Genomic DNA, 20392 nt, shown 5'->3' with positions numbered 1-20392 from the left:
ATTCAGTATCAAAGGAAGGAGAATTTGGCCCAGTAAATATCAAAAGGATATTGCATTAATACAGAATGTGATTTATTATAATAAATAAACTGTCAGATTATTTTAAACACAGATCAGGAAGATAGAGAGCTTTCCAAATCCCACCATGATTTAATTCAGTGATTTTCATCAGGAAGATCCACAGAAAAAACTGAATTAGCACTAGCAACAACATAGTGACTCATTCTGTTTGGGACAATTGTGAAACATTCATCTAACTTGTGGCAACAGTCAAATAGATGCAGAAAAATGTGGTATCCAAAATGATCCTCGGGATTTTCAGTATGTAAGGAATGCTGAACTAAAAGTCAAACCATGACAATCTCTTCAAGTATATAGTTATGAACATTTAGGGTAATGATAGCTCATGAAAGCTTATGAAAAATATAAAAGATATAGCCATGCTACATGCATCTTAATCTACAGCCATGCATTCTCAATAAAGTCCATGGGAGACTGCATTATATCTAATTCTCAAGCAAAAAGCAAAATAAAAAAAAAAGATTGCAATAGACAATGAAATCTTAATTTGTATTTAAAAAATATTTTAAAAACTTAATTTGTATTTTAAATAAAGCTTGAGACATCATGCAGTAAACAAACAATTTGAACCATTCAGTGGTTCACATATGAAGAGTGATATGCAGAAGAAATATCAATGAATGAATAGTAGAATCTTTTAATTCATCACAATTTAGGACAGATGCCATGGAATAATTGGGACAACTGTTTTTTTCACAATGCACCTTCCAAAAGCAGTATCCTCAATATTCCAAAATGTTATAAAGAAAAAAATAACAAACAAGCAAAAAGAAAAAAAGAAAGCAGGACCATGCTGTTCACCCACGCACCTGGAGGAACAACTCCAATACCATCATCAACATCATAATCTGAGATGTCACTATCACTGATTGGTCGAGATCCTGCACAACAGTAAGGTAAACAAATACCTGAACATCTGGTCATGTTATAAAATGTAAAAATATGTTCATTTAACATACTACTGAAATTAAAAATATTATTTTAAGTCTAAACGATAGAGGAAGAGAACTAAAATGGTGATTGACAGTGACGTTTCACAAGACAACTGAACCAATTTAACACCTTACAGCTGCTGCAGCCTCCTTTCCCCTCCTCTCCTTCCCGCAAGTCCTCAATAATTCTCTACTAGGATAGTTTATCTCACTAAACCTGCAAAAAAGTTCACTCAAAGAAAAAAAATACTTTTGTGCTACTTCAGTGAGCAAGCTGAATCAGCTTGCTGAACAGGAAAGGAGAGATGGCAGCATATGGTGAGAAAGGGGAAGAGGAAACAGCATTGCCAGCTTTTAGTAAAGTTCAAATACCTCATAAAAACTAACCTTTCATTTGCTCTCTCTGTACATATCCTTACGCAGCAATTACAGCAATATCACATTTTTATAATTCAGTCCTGAATGTGCACCAATTTCCTATACATTGGCTGAAATTAATTACTTCCATGTTTAAGAAAAATCAGAAAAATAGCTTTGAAATGTTTTTAAAGATAATCCCCTACATGCTTTGTACTTCTAAATAAATCTGAAATTAATTTAAATGAACAGAGAAGCTACAATATTCAAGTATCTCAATATATCTGTTATTTTAATATACCTCAAACAAACCTGAAATCAGACTCATCAAAACCACTGTACCTCCTAAATACAGGCATATGTCCCTTTGCTGCAAAAGCACACTTCTCATCTGATTGTAGAGTGAGCATATTGGAGGATGAGATTGAATTTATGATGAAAAGTATTTTTAAACCTCATATGACTTCCAGGATATTTTTTTTTAATAAAGAGCTTTTAGTTATTAAAAAAATATCCAATAATAATAAACTTAATCTTTTTCTTTAACAGAAAATGTATGCAAACAAATGTTTGAACAATTTTCTTTTGCTAGTGGAAGCCAAACCAATTCCAACAGGTTTCACATGCTTGAAAGTTATGCGTCACAGGTGAAAGACTGTCATGTCATAATGTCATAATTTGCATCTCTTTTCTGCCACACATTTTCATTATGTTTAAAGACTATGAAATAGTATTCTTATTTTGTAGTTTGTAGTAGAAGTTAAATACCATTACATTTATTAGCATTTATAATTTAAAATTCAGGAGAGATTAATAGAATCTGGACCTACTTTGTAATTTTTTGCTAGTGCTTTCTCCACCATGAACATGTCTTCTTGGCATGAAAGGTGATGGCTGAGGCAGAGGTAGTGAAGATTCATCATGTGTCTGTAGCTTATACCAATGTGGTTCATCATCTAAAAGTGCTGTCTCCAGCTCTATAAGAATCTAGTAGAAAAATTAACAGCTATTAATTTTACTTTTAAGGCACACGCACACACAAACACATATATAAAATATATATCATATGTATTCAAAGCCATCAAAACCAAACAGGAGAAATGTGATTGTATGTATCACCTCTCCAAGAAATTCACTCTCTTCTTCTTGTACTCTTGGCTGATCCCATACGGTTATTTCAAGCATTCGTTCTCTAAAATCTCTACGATGTACATGTGAGTAGAGAAAAGTTTGGTTCCATTTTGGCTCTAGACTTTTCTTTACTGTTTTGGTCCTCCTTTTACTCTTATCACTGAAACATAAATATTTGTTGTAAATTGTTTGTAGAGATAAATCACAAAATTCCATCAACTAATAGCACTTACTGCTTTAATTCTTTCTGATCTGGTAATGCCTAAAAGAGAAAAGTATTTGCTGTACAGTGGATCACATTCATCCAAAGTCCACAAAGTTATTTGATACTGACTTGCATGATTCAAGTGTGATTTTTTTGTTATAGTGAATCTAACTGTAACAATGAATTCTTTACTACATAAGCATTCATTTAAAAGTTGATTCAATACATGGTAAATTACAACATAACTTTCTAAACTGAAATACTACTACCTTCTATCTGGAAGAAAATACATTTTTACATAGGGATTCCTGGGGCGTCCATCTACTCTTGCTGGCAAATCTGTTGCTTGCAGAACATTTACTATTAACTGATGTCCCACTTTGTCGTACCACAGTTTAACCTATAAGAATCAAGTTACCAGAAAACAATACTGAAAATGGAGAAAAACCAGAATTTTCAAACATCATCACATTAACCGCAATGTAAAAGAAACTACTGTTTTCCCAAGATACAATTAGATATGTTTTATTTCACATCCCTTAATATTTAATTAAGTTAGATGGAAAAGATGACAATATATACACCAAAGACCTTTGTATTTACCACACCTGAATAAAATGGTGGTACCTGATTACATTTACATTGTTTATTGTACTCACTGCATAATCTTCTACCTGTAAGTACGTTTAAACCAGCATATTTCTTGCCTCTGCACCTTAAAAGCTACATTCAGATAGGAAACCTTCACAGCAGCTGAACCAGAGACATAGTCAAAATCAATCTACCTTGATTTGTAACCTTGCAAATGTTCTTATGAAAAGGGTAATACACAGCTAAATCATTTCTTAAGAGAATCATCATGAAATTTTTGAGTCTGCTGTATACTTAAGAATAAGATCAATATAAAAAAATATAAAAATGTACAAAACAGTTAAGTACTCACAGTATATTTAGTAAGCACAGCTTCAGTTAGTATTACAGACATTTCCAGCATGTCGTGCGTATCTAAATTGAAACGCATTACTGAGCAGTGTATCTCTTAATAATCACACAGCTCTTTAAATGCCACCATAAAGAAGGTAAAGTGAAACTATGCTTGTTAGCTGTTGATTACTGGGCATGTATAGAAGAGCCACCATTTTCAGTGCAGAGGGTACACGATGACAAAGTACAAGGCACTTTTATGTGTTTTACTCTCAATGTAAATTCCTGTGCTCTTTGGTGTATTAAGACAATTCTTTACCTCTGCTGTGATTACAGTGATGGTTTGTGTTTGTGAGGGTCTTGAAAAAACATGTGAAAGAATGTTGTCTTTACCAAGAACAGATATTTCTCTTAACCTCCCAATTAGACCTTGGGAATGTGGACAGCTGAGGGACCAGCACTTTGTAGATTTTCATTACAACTCAGGAAAACAAAAGATGCTCACAGAAAGCTGCCCTGGTAGGACTTGTGGTGCATCTCGTAGGGCTCCAGGGCTGGTCGGAGATATAACAGAAATAGAAGGCCTTTCCATCTTCTGAGATTCAAAAGAACTTGAACCTGAAAACATATGAGAAACACATGAAATTTCAGTCCAAAATTTTGAAGCAAATATGAATAACTTATGAATTGCTTTTTCTTTGACTTGTATAAAGTTGTATTTATACACAGTCTAACTGGATTAATATACAGAAAGATTTTAAACTGATGTAGATAGCATGGTGAAAAAGACTGTCTGCATACCCTTTCCCCAGATTAAACCTTCATTTGTTTTATCTGAAATTACATAGAAAAAAGTGTTCCTCATATAGCAGTGGCAAACCATACCGAGTGTTTTAAGTACAGTATTATCCTCTGAAATAATTACACATTTCCCGGTCCAAATTATTCTATGATCTCAAATCTTTGATGAATAAACTCACATCTGTTGTATGGATTATACTCCTACTACCTCTGAAATTTTAAAACCCTAGGAACTGGCACATGGGAAGGTATGCAGGACATGCACCTGGCATGCCGGAGGATCTGTCAACTGCTGGACATCAGCAGTTCTCCACGAGCGAAATACAGCCCTCACTACTGAGATGAGCTCATGACAGGTGTTTCAGCACCCAGTGGCCCCACAGGACCCTGTCCCACGGAAGGTTTCTGAATGCATCCCAGACAAGACTCAGACAAGGAAGGTCTGGGAGCCACGGCCCTCACACACTCTAGCTGACACCATTCAAACAGGGTAGTTAAAAAGAAAACCATTATTATGAAGCATGATAAACAAGACATTCACCTAACCAATGCTTTCTTTTTAAGAAAAGGGGAAGCAAGAACTCTAGATTTATGCTGGATGGTACAGGAGGTGAAATCCTGACACCATTTATACTTCTGGCAGTCCCTTATACCTGTTTCGTCTTTTATGTAAGGGCAAGTAAATGACTGTTTTGGGCCATGGCTTGTATACCAGTATGGTACTAAGACCACAAGACAGAGAAGAAAAAACCAAAATCCTGCTAACTTTAGAAGTCCATACGGCTTGAATCAGATTTACATTGTTTTGAATTTAACACACAGGACCAAAACACATTGAATTTTGTCATGCAAAAACCTTTGAGCCAATGCAGTCTCCCAGTGCTCATCTTTCACAAAGTTCATTACCAAAATGATTCTGCTGGATACAAGACCATGCTTAGTGAAGGAACAAGGTGTGTACTCACTAGACTCTAACGGGGGGTGAGAAGTCTCAGGAATCCGTGGAATATCACTAAAACATGAATATACACATAGTAATTAGAAACAATGGAGATGACCTTCTGCTGTGACAAATACATTTCTGGGACACTTTTTCAGAAATATGGATCTGTTTCTGTTCTAATGGGTTATGAGGAAAGAAAGGGGAAATATTTAAAGACATATTTTCCACCAGAATTCATGAAAATCTTACTAATGCAAACTACTTATTTCAAGGTAAGGAATTAACAGACATAACAATATCAGCACTACAATATTAATATTGTGGATGGATTCCACAATCTTTTTCAACCAGAACAATAAAGTTAGACAGCTTTTAGGAAAAGAAAGGTGTAAAAGGTTGCGTATCTACAGATGTTCAACTATTTTTTGGAGGAAAGAAAGCCCAAGAAACAAGACAGATTAACTCACTAGTAATTTTTATGTAAATGTCTCAAGGAGTTCAAGGAATGAAACTGATGAAAATGTCTTATAATAAAAAACAAAGAAAAAACAAATAACGTTAGTAATGTTAAAGAAACAAAAGGAAAAAGCAAGTAACATTAGCAATGTTAACCAAACAGAAGAATAATGCATTTCTTCAAACGCTAAAGAAAAAAAACAAAACTCAAGCCATACTACAGTTGGGTATGGATATTTTTCAACATACATGTACCCAGCACAAACACAGGTATAAGCAAAATCAAACTGGTTACGTCTACAAAGATACATCAAAATTTTGCCATCAACAAATTTACTTTGCCATTAAAATCTGGATAATGCTAGCTCCTGGCTCTTTTCAGTTCTCAGCAATCATTGAAAATACATTGCAAGAGGAAGAAACAACTGTTACTGTCCAATGTTAGCAAAGCAGCAGAACAGGAAAATGGAAACAAAGCTCTTCAGTGAATTACTTTAATATATTTTCATGTACACAAAATAATCCCAAACTGGAACTACAATAACATTTCAGAAGAACATTTACAAGATTTTAAGTCTAAAGCTGAGCATTTTAAAGGTATTCAGGCATTCCTCTCTTCAGTGAGGAATCACTATCTTACTGACTTGGGAGTCCATAAAAACTGATACTCCTATATATGTATATGTCACTTATGAAAGAGACACTAAAGTCAGAAAAGGAATGTAACAGTGCCCAGTCAGTTAGTCTTAAATTCACTTTTCATGTCCTGCTATTCAAACTTCTGGTGCCTGTGTTTTAAAAAAGCCTATTTCAGCTCCAAGGTAATGTGCCTCATCAGCTTACATCTCACTTGACTTTGTAATTCAAGAGTAATGTGGTTTCCTCAGACTCATGACATTATAACTGCATTACTCATTTTTGACATGGCATAGTACTACTTTACAAACATACAAAGAGATTAATGACCTGTTGCACAGCAGGGTTGCTGTGCAGACTTCTTCCTCTTAACATTTTCTCTCTTCCCAGGGCAGTATTTCCAAGGCAATTCACAGCACTCTGAAATATTTACTTACCATATTCAAACTTACTTTTATGTTCAATAAAAGATTAAGTTTGTAATATTTTCTTGTGCTAGACTATGAACACTCTCATCTGCAGTACAGTATTATTCATAATAACATCACATTATAACAAAGGCTCGTATGTGCAAGGAGTGTTTGAACATGGAAAGTGCAACCGAAATGTCAAGTTTCATAATCCTTGTGTGGGTCAAGACACTAAAATGCATTTTGTTTGGAATTTTTCCTGTACTGTCAACAATAGAGTAGATAAGAAGGCTAAAAGATAAGCCTCAAATATTCTTTACATATATAAGGACTTAAGAACTGATTTATGTTTACATGAAGGCACCTTCACACTCATATCAACACAAGAATCAGATCCACACAGTTTACAAGAGGGAAAACCAGGTACTGGAACGAAGATGCCACATCATGAAAAAAAATGGTCAAGTTGAGGGCATTTTCCTCACTTAGAGCTGCCAATACAAAAGTCCTCACCAGGTAAAGGTAAATGAAAAAAATAATCAGACCTTCCTTAAGACTTTACTCATTAGACAGGAAAAAGATGAAAGTACAATTTTTTTTAATGCAGTTTTCTAAACTCCCTGTAATTCTTATGAAAAACTGACAGGAACAGTGGAAAACAGAACATAAATTTCAATTCCAGAAAAAATACATGGTTTGCAGTAGAATTTTTATTTTAAATCCTTAAAACTTTATAGCACAATGGACAGCTTTCTGGTTTTCTTTTAAAATATATATATTTTATATAAATATATAACGCATGTGTATCTATGTGTATACATGTGTGCATATATATAACCTGTTGCTAGGAAATCTCAACCCTAATTTATTTATCTTAAGTACAGCTCCACACCAAATCACAAGACACAAAAAGAAAAGAATGTAATATAGTACTGATGACCAAACTTGTGGCAGAGTATTCTAACAAGCTCTGTAACAGTTCCACTTTCTGCTACTGATTTCAGAATGTACATGAAGTAATTTAAAGCTATGTTTCTGTCTATATATGAATTTCTTACAAATTCAACAAATCAGTATACCTAATTATTTCTGAAATATTACATGCACACGAGAAGAATAAGCGGTATACTAGGTTTTATCAAATGCATGAGTGCTATTTTTAAAAATGTTGGCATGTTAATTAAAGAATGAAAATTCTTAAAAGAAACTATAATCTAAAACTTGTTATGCAGGAAAATGAGTCTTATCTAGCCTGATTTTTTTTTTCAATTGCAGAAAATATTCTGACACTATGATTTACAAAAAAGCTCTTCAGAAGAAACAGCAGCTCATGACTTAAAAGGTTCAAAACTAAAGTAGTCAAAGCAAATGGTAAAAAAAAAAGTAAGAAGTTGCACAACCACTTATTTAAAATAGTAATAAAATTTTTCTCCCCTTTTGGAGCAATGTGAACATCAGAAAAGTAATGACAGACATACATCCAGTAAAAAGTTGCCCACATCAAACTTTGTCTTTCTATCTCTGCCTTGGAAGGCAAAGGTATTCTGTGGCCTTATGTGATGTTACATGTAATTATCTTATGTCTGATTCTTCCACACCTCAATTAATACATTAATTAAACCAAACCATACCTTAGGTTGAGACTACTCTGTGCAGATATGGCTTGTAATGATCATTATTTTGTAAAACGCAGGAACACCTATGATTTCTCCGAGGGCTATAGTCAAGAGTTTGGTCACTGAAGACAAGGCAAATTCAAATGTGGTTGTAACCCACACATTTTTAGGTTGCTTTAGGGACAGAAGCATGATCCTCTAAACCCTACAGAATTATCAACATTTTCTGAGTGTTTGTGCCCGATGCTTATCCTCCTGTTTCCAAAACCATTCCTTCCCATCAGAACCTGTAGATCAACCTGCCGTTTTCACTAATTACATTCTTCGAGTGACTCTAGAATTCAGTACTGTCTGGTTTCTGATGGAGGTTCAACCTCCTTGTGAGAACCAACAGTAGCATTGCCCAGACAGAGGACCTGAATCACACCAGTGAAACAACAATTACAGGAATATTATCTGTGGCAATCCAAGCAAAGATAGCTAGCATCTGACAAAGAAGAGACAAATGAAAAAACATTTGTTTTACCTGCACTGTCCCATAGAGATCACCCAAGCACACAAGAAACGGTGAGTTAGTTACCATGCCAGGTTTCTTCTCCAAAAAGCATCATCAGAGGATTTTCTACGTTGTCCTATGTTAACCACCTATCACGCTGTATGCATATTCATAGGTAATTCTTCCCCTCATATTTAGATAGCCAACCCATTAACTCTACTTTTTATAGGTTTCTTATCTACCTTGTATTGCAATCATTAGCATTAGCATCAATTAGTTTCTATGGAGTTTTCACAGTACTATTGTGGTTATACTGTTTATTGTTATGCCTTCATCTGCTAATAGTGTTACATATTTCACATTTTTCTCTAAAAAACATCCTACAATTATCCATTACTCAAAATTACATTTGCTGGTAGACACAGAAATCCAAATTTACAAGGCTGAGCAAATCGTTTAGACACCAGTTTTGTAACTGGCAAAGTAATTTGTGGGCAGTCTAATTTGTGAGCTTACAGTCCTCACATTATTCACTTAAGCTAAACTGTGTCATATTTCGGCTTTTTAGATCTAATATACTAGGACTTTTTAAATGGAGACCATTAACAGTGCTAGTACATTATTTGCATTATTAATACTGAGAGATGAAAACACCTAAATTATGCAGTCGAAATAGCAATTTTCAGGTCTTTCTGGAACCTATTTCCTCACAGGAATTTTAGGTGTAATGGATTACCACTTAATGCTATATCAAGCAGCTTCAATTTTGCTGAGTCAGCACCTGAAGTAGACACAAAACTTTGATATACCAGATTCGTTGGATTAAACAGAATTCCTGTCATGAATTTGGAACAATCACAAAATCAATAAGTTGGATAATAAGACAAGAAGAAGATAGAGGGGGAAAAAATAATCTGTTAATGCAAGCAAACCATTTCCCATTATGTAACACAATTTACATAGATAACAACTATAATTATTAAAAAAAAGAAAGAAAGAAAGAAAGAAAATCCTATGCAGAATGTTCTTTTTCGTTAACTAATATCAGGATTTCCTTTGTTATACAATGTCTAACAGTTTTTGTTCTTTTAAGAAGACAAAGAGGTAAATCCCAATTTGATACAAACAGGACTTTCACACATTACCACTGGAAAAAGGAAATATCTTTAAATTTCAAATGTATAGGCTTTAGTCACTCTAGGATATTTATTTGTTCTTCTAAAAAAGAAAATAATCAATCAAGACACAGCTCTGCAAGAACAGCATTATTACAGCATGTAAAAACTTCCATGCCAACACTCCATTTATCTCAAAATAAAAGCACAATCTGATGTGCTCTATTTTTGCCTATGTCTGGGAAAAAAACGCAAGGATCATTGAAAGCAAAACTTCACATTTTATTGGCACTATCTGTGGGTGTACTTTTTAAAGTGTAAAATTCACTGCTCAGATTCAGAAACATTCTTTGATTTTTAATGTACTTCATTTCCGATGCCTCAGTTAAACAGTTGTCAGTATTTTCCCTCGATTTTTCCTCATGAATATGTCACTGGGATGTGGTCACCTTTTACTTTGTTTTTTGAAGTGATTAGATTTATCAAATTCATAAACTAAAATATATAAATTGGTTTAATAATAAAATTATCTTGAAAGTTCAAGGATACACAACATTTGCAAACATACTGATGGCAATAAATATTTCTAAAGCTTATTATTTAAAATACTAATCTAGCACATTGCTACTACATCAGGTGTACAAATCAGTTTTCAGGTTTTCTTCAATTGAGACATGGAGTTCAAGTCAGGTCCAGTCTCAACATATTCCTTTTCTGGTGATCTAAACATAAAAATTAGACTTCCAAAAATCTCCTTATGGCATTTTATTTTTAATTACAAAGACATGGGACTGAATTCTGCAACTTCAAGTCAGGAATGTCTCCTAATTTATCCAAATGAAGAACGTAAAATAAGGTTTCTACTCCCCCACAGTCTCCATCTGGATGGTAATTTTAGCCTTTAACAACCACCATTATTGAATCAAGCTTTCATTTTCCATTAGAAGGTCAAACTCATAACTGGCATTAGCAACAAACGTTAATTTTATTTAAGTATTTTTAATAGTGATTGCTATTAAAAAGGCAGAACCCATTAGCAAAATATAGCTACACTTGCACAGTATAGGCAAAATCAAAAAATCAAAAGCTGATATGAAATAAATGTAAAAGAATGTTTTAGAAAGAAAATTAATATTTTTTGTATCTAAAACTGAAAGCTTATCATATTTGAGGCAGAGAAAAATTATTATTGGGATGAAAACTAGCACATTCAAAATGAAACAATCATGCATTCATAATGAGGAAACAGTTTGCCATCTCCTACAAGACAGTGGTATTTAGAGTCTTATAGTCAGTGTACATGAAATTTGGAAAGGTGACAAACCACAGAGAGATTTAAATCCTTCTAGTTATTGTTTTTAAACTAGCCAAGAGTCACTTTTAATTGTTAATCATGTGACTGTTCCACAATATAAATGTGAATTCATGATATATGATTCATATTCAAACCTGTAAAACTTAGCTCAAAACAGTCTCAAAAGTCGTGTTTGGGGAAGGAGTGTAGAATATCACTGAAACAATTGTGACAAATGCAGAGCCAACCCAACTACTCTTATCAATTCAAACAGATTTTATGATCTTTCTAAAGAAAATCAAGAATATAAGCATTTCACAAAATGCCAAACCTGGATTTATAATAATAAAAAAAAAAAGTTAAGATTATAAACATAACATTTTAATGCTTATTTTTGATAAAACTTTTTGTTTTCACTTTTGATTTTGATGACAATATCAGGCTAAATAGAGTCTTTTCAGTTGAAAGTTTTCCTTTTCCTTTCCTTTTTTTAGCTTTTTAAAGAAGGCCTGTGAAAAATCCTGCTAACATTGACTTATTAAAATCCTGCAATGCTCAAAGTTTGCTGATGCTTCCTTCTACTCATGAATACTTGTTATTCTGATTCAGTGAAGCTATAAGTCTGAAAACCAGATTTTTCTCATGCACAGGTCCCCTTGATCCACCATTTTTCCTTTGCTACTTGGCAAAAACCTTGTTACAACATCACTGCAAATATCCAAGATTGTAAATAGCACTGAAGATGGAATATACAGAACATCAATAATACAAAGTGAATCATATTCCATTACTAAGACGTAAAAAATAATGAACCCACAAATAGTCCCTTTAAGAGTCCCATTAGTAGAAGTAATAACTGTGCTTAAGAAGCAAATCTTTAGCCTTACCCAATAGGCCTTGAAACAATAATTTCAACTTGAGGTTCTGATTTTGATTCCAAAATAATGTTGTAAACTTCTTCATTTGTAGCTCCAGGCAAGGGTTTACCATTCCATTCTAGAACTTCATCCCCTTGAATTTAAAGAGAAGTTTATCTCATTTCCATATTCTTTTACAAAGAAGTGCATAACATTTCTAAAACCTATATAAACAAGTAATATTGCCCAAAATCAATTAAAAACCTGTGTTGAAACCCAAGAGGCTTTTGAGACACGATCAAAGCTCCTTTATCAGAACACAGCTACAATTTGTACACACAAATCATATTAAAGAAACCACTTGTGCAAATACACTAAGTATTTCCAAAATAATACAGGACCTGTTATTGTGCTATGAAATGAAAGTATTTTTAAAAGATCCTTTATTAACTACTGGTAATAAACTTTGAAAACAGGTTAATCTTCAAAAATGAAAACCATAAATACCTACTGTTAAGCCTTTAAAAACCATGACATTTTATTACAATTTATATACTATGCATTTTGATTTCTCTACAAAAGACAGTCTTCACTGGCAACAGTGTGTGTGTCAAACAAACCAAAAATAAAAGCAAGGAATGAGTCACTATCTCCTAAAGATGTTACTGGGAGAGAAAGGAAAACAGCATGTGGAAGTTATCTAGAAAACTTTCATTTTTCAGCTTTTCATTTCTCGAATTTAAATAGTATATACATTAAATTGTATTTTGGCCTTACTATAAAAAAAGCTGAAAATCTTGTACTGTACTTTCTAAAGATCAATATATAAATTAAACTGCAGGAACCATACTGTATGTTTACACTCCTATACCCCATCATATACAGCAGTCAAAACTTAAGAACTACTATCTGATGCCAGTCTTTATTGGCAATGATTTTATGTTATCAGATTTGGTCAGGAACAACCCTTCAGCTGCTGGCTTCTCCTCCGCTTGTACACTTCTTGATCTTTTTGACCCTTTTACATTGCGTCTTTCATCTACGATGATGTCTATAAGGCTTACATGTGGATTTCTGGTCTCAGTGACAGGCATTGAAACAGGAAAACACCATCCAGTTACTCAAAACTTGGCCATATGCACAAGCCAACTGGGCATGGTCCTGTGCAACCCGCTCTAGCTGACCCTGCATAAGCAGTGGGGTTGGACTAGAGATCTCAAGAGGTCCCTGCCCACTTCAACCATTCTATGACACACTGCTACAAATTCAGATGAGACAAACTCCCTGAAGTCCCACTGTAGCAGCCCAGAGTTGGAAGTCAATTAGACACCTCACCCTGTGAACGTTTAGGTTAAACAAGGTATCTGCAAAAAGCCGGCTGGCAGAACCTACAAGACACCTGCACCCTTATGGCGCTAATTCAGCTTGTAAGGCATATATAGCCCAGGATATCTAAGATGCCTCTAGAAAGGAATATTAATGCATCTTGCACTTACCCCCACTTACCGATGCATGTCCAGCAGAGACAGAAAGTTTTCAGACTTATACGGCAATCTCTACATTTTTTTATATTGATTTCTAAAATAGTAGTTCACATTATGGGATATCTTTGGGGTTCAGCTAGTTCCAACCCCTGCTCAAAACAGGCCCAACAACAAGGGATAGACCAGGCTGCTCAGGGATTTGACCAGATGAGATTTGGACATCTCAAAGGAAGGAATTGCAACACCTCCTCTAGGCAACCTCTTCCAAACCTTAACTATCCTCTCTAGATACAAGAGAAAAAGAATTTTCATAAACAGGATCTCCCTCATTCCAGCTTGTGCACACTGCTTCTTGTGTGATCACTGTGCACCTCTGAGAACAATTTGGCTCTGGATTTCCTACAGCCTCCCATTAGCCACATAAAAACAAGAATTAGCCAGGTAAAACCAAGAGTTATACCCTCCCATACTCTTTTCTTCGCCAGTCTGAACAAATCCAGTTCTCTCAGCTTCTTATATACCATATGCTCCAGACCCTTAATCAACATTCTATCCCTCTGCCCAATCTGGGCCACTTTGTCAGTATAACTTGTACTAGAGGAACCCAAATTGGACACAGGCCTCCAGATACACCCTCATTAGCACTGAACAGAGAGCAGCTACTGCCTTTCTCAGCCTGCTGGCAACAGTCCTGCTAATACACCCTGTACATGACTGGTGTTTGCTGCAAGCGCGCTTTGCTGACTCATGTTCAACTTACTGCACTCCAGCACCTCCAGACACTTTTCTGTCAAGCTGCTTTCCAGCTGATTGGCTTCTAGCGCTTACTGTTGCACTGGGTTATTCTGTTCCTGATGCAAGACTTCATATTTGCCTTTGTTTTACAGTTTATGAGGTTTATGCAATCACTCAAAAGATTTATCAACTAGCCACATTTTGGAGGTTTTTCATAAAGACAAAATAAGCGTGGACTCATCCATAGCCTTTTGGTATGTTTTCATCCCATACAATAGGATGAATAGATTTTCATTTATTGAAAATGTGCAAAACTGTATTTTTTCTGTGAAATTATTTTGGCTCTAAAACTATTTTTAGAAAATGAAAATAGTTTTGACTTAAAATAAAACCTAGACCAGACACTAGAAATGTAATCTTTCAATCCAAATAGTTCAAGATTACTGGAGAGAAACTTTTTTTCTGTAATTACAATATGCAGTTAACATCTATAAACGAATACGAATATAATAATTAGTGCTATCAACCCCATGTATATTGACTTCGTAAAAAGAAGAATTACAAATGCCAAAACAAAGTAGGATATTTTTAGATACTCATCATCTTTTTCACTTCTTTATTAATATTTGCTTTATGCAATTGTCCTAAATTAATACTAGTTGTCATCTGAGCTTCTGGATTGCTAAGAAGGCACTGCATAGACTTTGTTTGCTAAGACAACATTTGGAAAGAAGTTGCTTAGAGCCATGGTAAAAATATAAACTGCTAAGAAGTAACTTTGAAAACCAACTGCTGTGCATAGTTCTCGCTTCATTTAGAAGCCTGAAAAGTGCCAACGGCACAGACACTTATTTGTAGGTGCAATATAAACATCTTACATAAACAAAATATTTTAAGACCATTTGCTTGGGTTATCCATTTTTACTTGCAACATTTCACACTGAAAGAAGCACTAATAAAGCCCATTGTGTACACAGTGCATCATTCTTCAGGTGACACTATAGTACAAGCAAAATAACTGTAGTGAGGGTTTTTTGCCACAACTCAAAAGTTTTAAAAAATGTTTGCATTGCTTCTGTAGAGTGTAACAAGCAGCTTCTGAGCTAGCAAACAAAAACTTACCAGTGACATTCAGTCCTGACACACACGGCATCAACGTTGAATTCTGCTCATACATCCAAGCGATTGGAGTTAATAATAAATTAGAAATGTAGACAACTGTGGCATTCTAAAATAACAATACAGTATTGTACTGTATTTAAAAATTATTAACATATCACATAACCAATGTTAAGATAATTTAAGAGCTGCATTAAAAAAGCCATAATTAAAAGACAATATATTTTATACAGCTGATTGATTTACCTGCTCTGAGATGCCCCACCACATCAGCCAAGCTACCTTTCTTCACTTTGGTAATGAAGGCACCAAGTCGTCCTAATTCTGTCATTTTTCCTCCAACAACCTGGTTAATCATAAATTTGTGAGTTTCCAAGCCTCAAACCAGACATCATATAAAGCATAAATACATAGACTGATCAGTTTTCACATTATTTTTAAAATTAAACCTAAATATGCATAAGCAAATCTATTGGCAATTCAGGCTTCACAGAGGCTAAAGACAAAGGTAAATACAGAAAAAGGCCAGATCTACTTGAAAAGAAGTAAAGCTGACACAGAATGAATAAAATGGATATTCCTTTTAATGTGTTTGACTCCTCAATCTTACGCAGTTTTCCAAGTATCAAAATTTGCTGCAGAAAGAATTAATCTTAATACAAAATATACTTTTTGCATACAGTTGTCTGTCATGTCTTTAAGTTTAAATTGCAAGTGCACATCAAATCAAACATTCAAAAATCCGAAATGCAACTGGTACAACAATTTAAAACTTAGCAAATACACTCCTATGAAACATAGGCAAACAGTTCACAAGAACATTGCTACTGCTAAAACCCAGGTCCTCGCAGCCAAGCACATGACAGGACAAAACAGCAACTTCTGGATTTTGTTAAACAGAATCACAGAATGGTCAGGGTTGGAAGAGACCTCTGGAGATCATGTAGTCCAACCCTCCTTCTAAAGCAGGTTCACCTAGAGCAGGCTGCACGGCATCGCATCTAGGCAGGTTTTGAATGTCTCCAGAGAAGGAGACTCCACAACCTTACCGGGCAGCCTGTTCCAGTGCTCTGCCACCCTCAAGATAAAGAAGTTCTTCCTCATATTCAGAAGGAACTTCTTGTGTTGCAGTTTGTGCCCGTTGCCCCTTGTCCTGTCGCTGGGCACCACTAAAAAGAGTTTGGCCCTGTTGTCCTTAAGGAATTTGTGGACTCTCAGTCTTCTCTTCTCGAGGCTACACAGGCCCAGCTCTCTCAGACCTTCCTCAGAAGGGAGATGCTCCAGTCCCCTAATTATCTTGTAGCCCTCTGCTGGGCCCTCTCCAGCAGTTCCCTGTCTCTCTTGAACTACGAGGCCAGAACTGGACACAGGACTCATGCAGCAGCCTCACCAGGGCAGAGCTGAGGGGCAGGATCACCTCCCTCGACCTGCTGGCCACGCTGCTCCTAATGCACCCCAGGACACCATTGCCCTTCTTGGCCACAAGGGCACACTGCTGGCTCATGGTCAAAAACAGAACTGAAGAGAGCTATCTTTGAAGTCTGCATGATACAGAGATCAGGAAAATGAGGGGGGAAAAAGATGCTCTTAAGAGATTAGATTTTTTAATAAAATATAAACCAAGAAAATGTACTTTTACTGACTTGCTATTTTCCTTAGCTGCCTTACTCTCTCCAGTCAGGTTTTTTGGATTTTGTTGTTTGTTTTTTTTTTTTGGGGGGGGAGGTTTGGTTTTGGGTTTTTTTTTGTTTTGGTTTTTTTTTTTGTCAGGAATATCCTTGGAGTTTTATAGTAAAACAAAACAGTGTAATGCTGGTCATTAGGTATTATTTCCCCATGTTGTAATCACAATAACTAGTAGGAGCTTTAATACAGATATATTTCCAAGAAGATCCAGAAACCTACCCACCAACAAGGTTGTCATAAGATAATGTGTTAAATTTATCATTGTGGGCCTTAGTTCATTTCATACAAAATGGAAACTTGTATAATTGAAGAGAAGCTCTCCAAGCTATACTTCCTACTAGGATCAACCTTTTTTCTCACATATTAAAAAAAAAAAAAAAAAGAAAAAATGCTTGCTGCCAGCAAAAATCAGCCTTGCACTACGTACTACTAGTTATTTAGTAGAGTGAAGCTGTTCTCATCTTCTGTATTCCCACACCACACTATCTCACTTCAAGGTGGATAAATGGCTCTTACCCAGGACATGACATTACCAAGGCCACAAGGTTCTTTCCTGATTTAATGCCCACCATGATGAGCACAACCAACAACTCACATCTCTGTCACATGTGAGGGACTGAACTACCAAACAACTATACGCAGGGAGCGGTTCAGTGTCACTGCCCTTTGAAGTAGACAGTCTTAAGTGGATGGGAATGTTTTATATTTTGCATTGTTTCTGTTGTTCTCAGCGGGGAGAGGAAGACATCAAAATTATATTATTTCCATCATCTTTGGAGCTCCATATAGCTAAAAATAGGAGAGATAAATTCTGGAACTAGCACACTGTACTCTGTAGCAGCTTCAGAAGTAGCACTCACTCTTTTAAGTGCTCTGGCAATTTAAGGACATGAACTTAAAAGTCCGCTACAAACAACTCATTTAGGGATTTAAATCAACCAGACAGTATTGCCAATGTCTTAATTTTGGAGCAGTGCATTAACGGGAATTACATTTAATATAATCGCTACTGTGCTTTATGAGGTTTTAATGCATTTTTTTTGTGTAACTGTCTAGTTTCATTCTACAAAATTTCTGCTTCCAAACGTCTGTATGGACTTTTTAAACACCGACCTTGTAAACAATTGCATCCAGATGACATTTATGTATGTGGATTATGAGATGAATTTATTGACTGAAATGCAAACAGTAGAGCTAGAAAAGGCAGGACTCCACCAGTTCATTGCAGAGTACAAAACATGTCTTGCAGACAGGAAACTAAATAAACATACGCTTTTTAATCAAAACGGTACAGTTTCTTTGCCATGGACAAGTGGAAGACTGCATAGAAGGACTAAATACTTTTACATTCTTAATTTATCTGTATAACTTAAAATTTAGTAAAATGAGGAACACATTTTTGTCAAATACCCGTATAATTGGAGAGTCCTCTGATTTAATGTGTTAGGCTCTAGGACCAAGGTCAGTGGAAGATTCTTCCATTTAACACATAAATCATGTAATACTTACTTTTAGCCCAAGTAATGCACCTGATTCTTTTGGCATGGTTGTTCTCTTGTTAAGAATAACACGCCCAATTAAGCGATCTCCCTCTTTAGAAGGCTGCCATGTTACAGGATGCTGTTAAAAAAACAAGCAGTGGAATTAAAGAAGTGCAACCATCTTCCTGTATTTAGAGGCGCATTTATAAATAAATAAAATTTCTGAATTGTTATGTCACAGTAGACACAATCATTCTTCAGTTGTGTTTTATATTGTACCCGATCTTTCTGTTATTGTATCTGTTTGGACTCTGGCTTCATTAAATAATTATGGTCACCGTAAAAAAATCTCAGCACTAAGTCTGCAGGTAGAATTATAATACAATTCAAAGTGTAATACAATTAAACATTTAAAGCATACGTTATGTAATAAAATTAAACATTTACTGTTAAATTCCACAACCCTGAAAAGCACATTCATGAATACTGCTCTTTAGAATAATACACGTTATACAGCTCTACTGTATGGGTCCACTATATAATAAAAATCCAAATGATCGTTTCTGACTCCAAGTCAATACGAAATGTCACTAATCTCTTCCAAAGCAGCATCAAACTCACAGCTGCTTTTGTGGTATGCAATGAAATCTAGCATCATGTCTATAAAAGAATTACATTCAACTTAAAATCCAGGCAATTTTACTAGTATACATTTTGATAACATTTTCTTTCTAGTTTCAATTTCCATGATATAATAAACCAGATTATCATATGATTTGAATAAAATTTTTTTACAACAAAATACATATGCTGAACTGAAATAATTGGCAAACATTTTAACTCATACTTATGAACATCTTTTTTCCTATTTCTTACCGAACTTATAGGGGATGTCTCCCTGCTATGCCACGTGGCAGGATCCAGCCAGTAGTAATCCAAGTCACCTGGAAGAATATGAATAAAAAGAAATGTGTAATCTCTCAAACAGAGAAAGATATATGAATGATTACTTCTGCATGCATGAATTTTAATGTGCAATAGTTTGAAGCCGCAAATACAAAACCTGTATTATGATACAAATTAACTTACATCAACTTGAAAAAATATAGTCTAATAATATAAAAAAAACCCCACACAATAATGCATTTATTGTACCTCTGCTTTTTCATGAATTGCACCTCAGAATTGGTTGTGCACTCTGGCTAGTTTTTACTTTGCCCAGTCATCTTCCAAGAATGGACCCCAATGCATTGCATTCACAGCCCTCCTCCTCCCGCTCGTCTCCATAACAAACACACAGGACTACAGCTAATGATGACATGAGAGAATACTCCACAAAATAGGCACTTAGCTATAGTTAAGGACAGAACTGTCAACCACACTCAAGAATCTACAAAGTAGTTGATCAATATCGTGATAATGGGTACCTTACAGAAGGAGAAGCACAGGTAAAGGGTAATAAAGCCCAGGGAAAATGGTCACACAAATAAAGCAAATAGTACCAACAACAGATGTAAGGTTGCAGTCTTCCATTTTACTCGGGACAAACTTACATACAATGTACATAAAGAATAAACCCATGAATTACAGTGGTCTGGAAGCCACAAGCCTGTTTGGCCAAGGAGGGGAATCA

At 35.2% G+C, this 20392-nt stretch overlaps 1 protein-coding gene across 45 annotated transcripts in view; it reads right to left on the bottom strand.

Annotated features, from left to right (window-relative positions):
* Window positions 1–20392, bottom strand: part of RIMS1 (regulating synaptic membrane exocytosis 1) — a 335729-nt gene that overhangs the window by 132688 nt on the left and 182649 nt on the right. For 28 of the 45 annotated variants that reach the window (XR_008747990.1, XM_055809565.1, XM_055809523.1 and 25 more), the window contains 11 exons: window positions 19636–19703; window positions 18788–18898; window positions 15839–15938; window positions 12285–12408; window positions 5842–5898; window positions 5397–5443; window positions 4136–4248; window positions 2976–3106; window positions 2490–2661; window positions 2201–2357; window positions 891–962 (listed from right to left, as the gene is read on the bottom strand). Coding sequence is in view for 44 of the 45 variants with exons in the window: in XM_055809565.1 (XP_055665540.1) it covers window positions 891–962; window positions 2201–2357; window positions 2490–2661; window positions 2976–3106; window positions 4136–4248; window positions 5397–5443; window positions 5842–5898; window positions 12285–12408; window positions 15839–15938; window positions 18788–18898; window positions 19636–19703 (1152 nt within the window). In the remaining variant the exon portion in view is untranslated. The remainder of the gene's footprint in view (window positions 1–890; window positions 963–2200; window positions 2358–2489; window positions 2662–2975; window positions 3107–4135; window positions 4249–5396; window positions 5444–5841; window positions 5899–12284; window positions 12409–15838; window positions 15939–18787; window positions 18899–19635; window positions 19704–20392) is intronic. The other 17 variants (XM_055809527.1, XM_055809539.1, XM_055809528.1 and 14 more) reach the window with 3 other exon arrangements.

This window comes from Falco peregrinus, chromosome 7 (genome assembly GCF_023634155.1).
Source record: "Falco peregrinus isolate bFalPer1 chromosome 7, bFalPer1.pri, whole genome shotgun sequence".
NCBI lineage: Eukaryota > Metazoa > Chordata > Aves > Falconiformes > Falconidae > Falco > Falco peregrinus.
The sequence above is the reverse complement of the archived record's forward strand: the minus strand, read 5'-3'. Positions and strand labels throughout refer to the sequence as shown.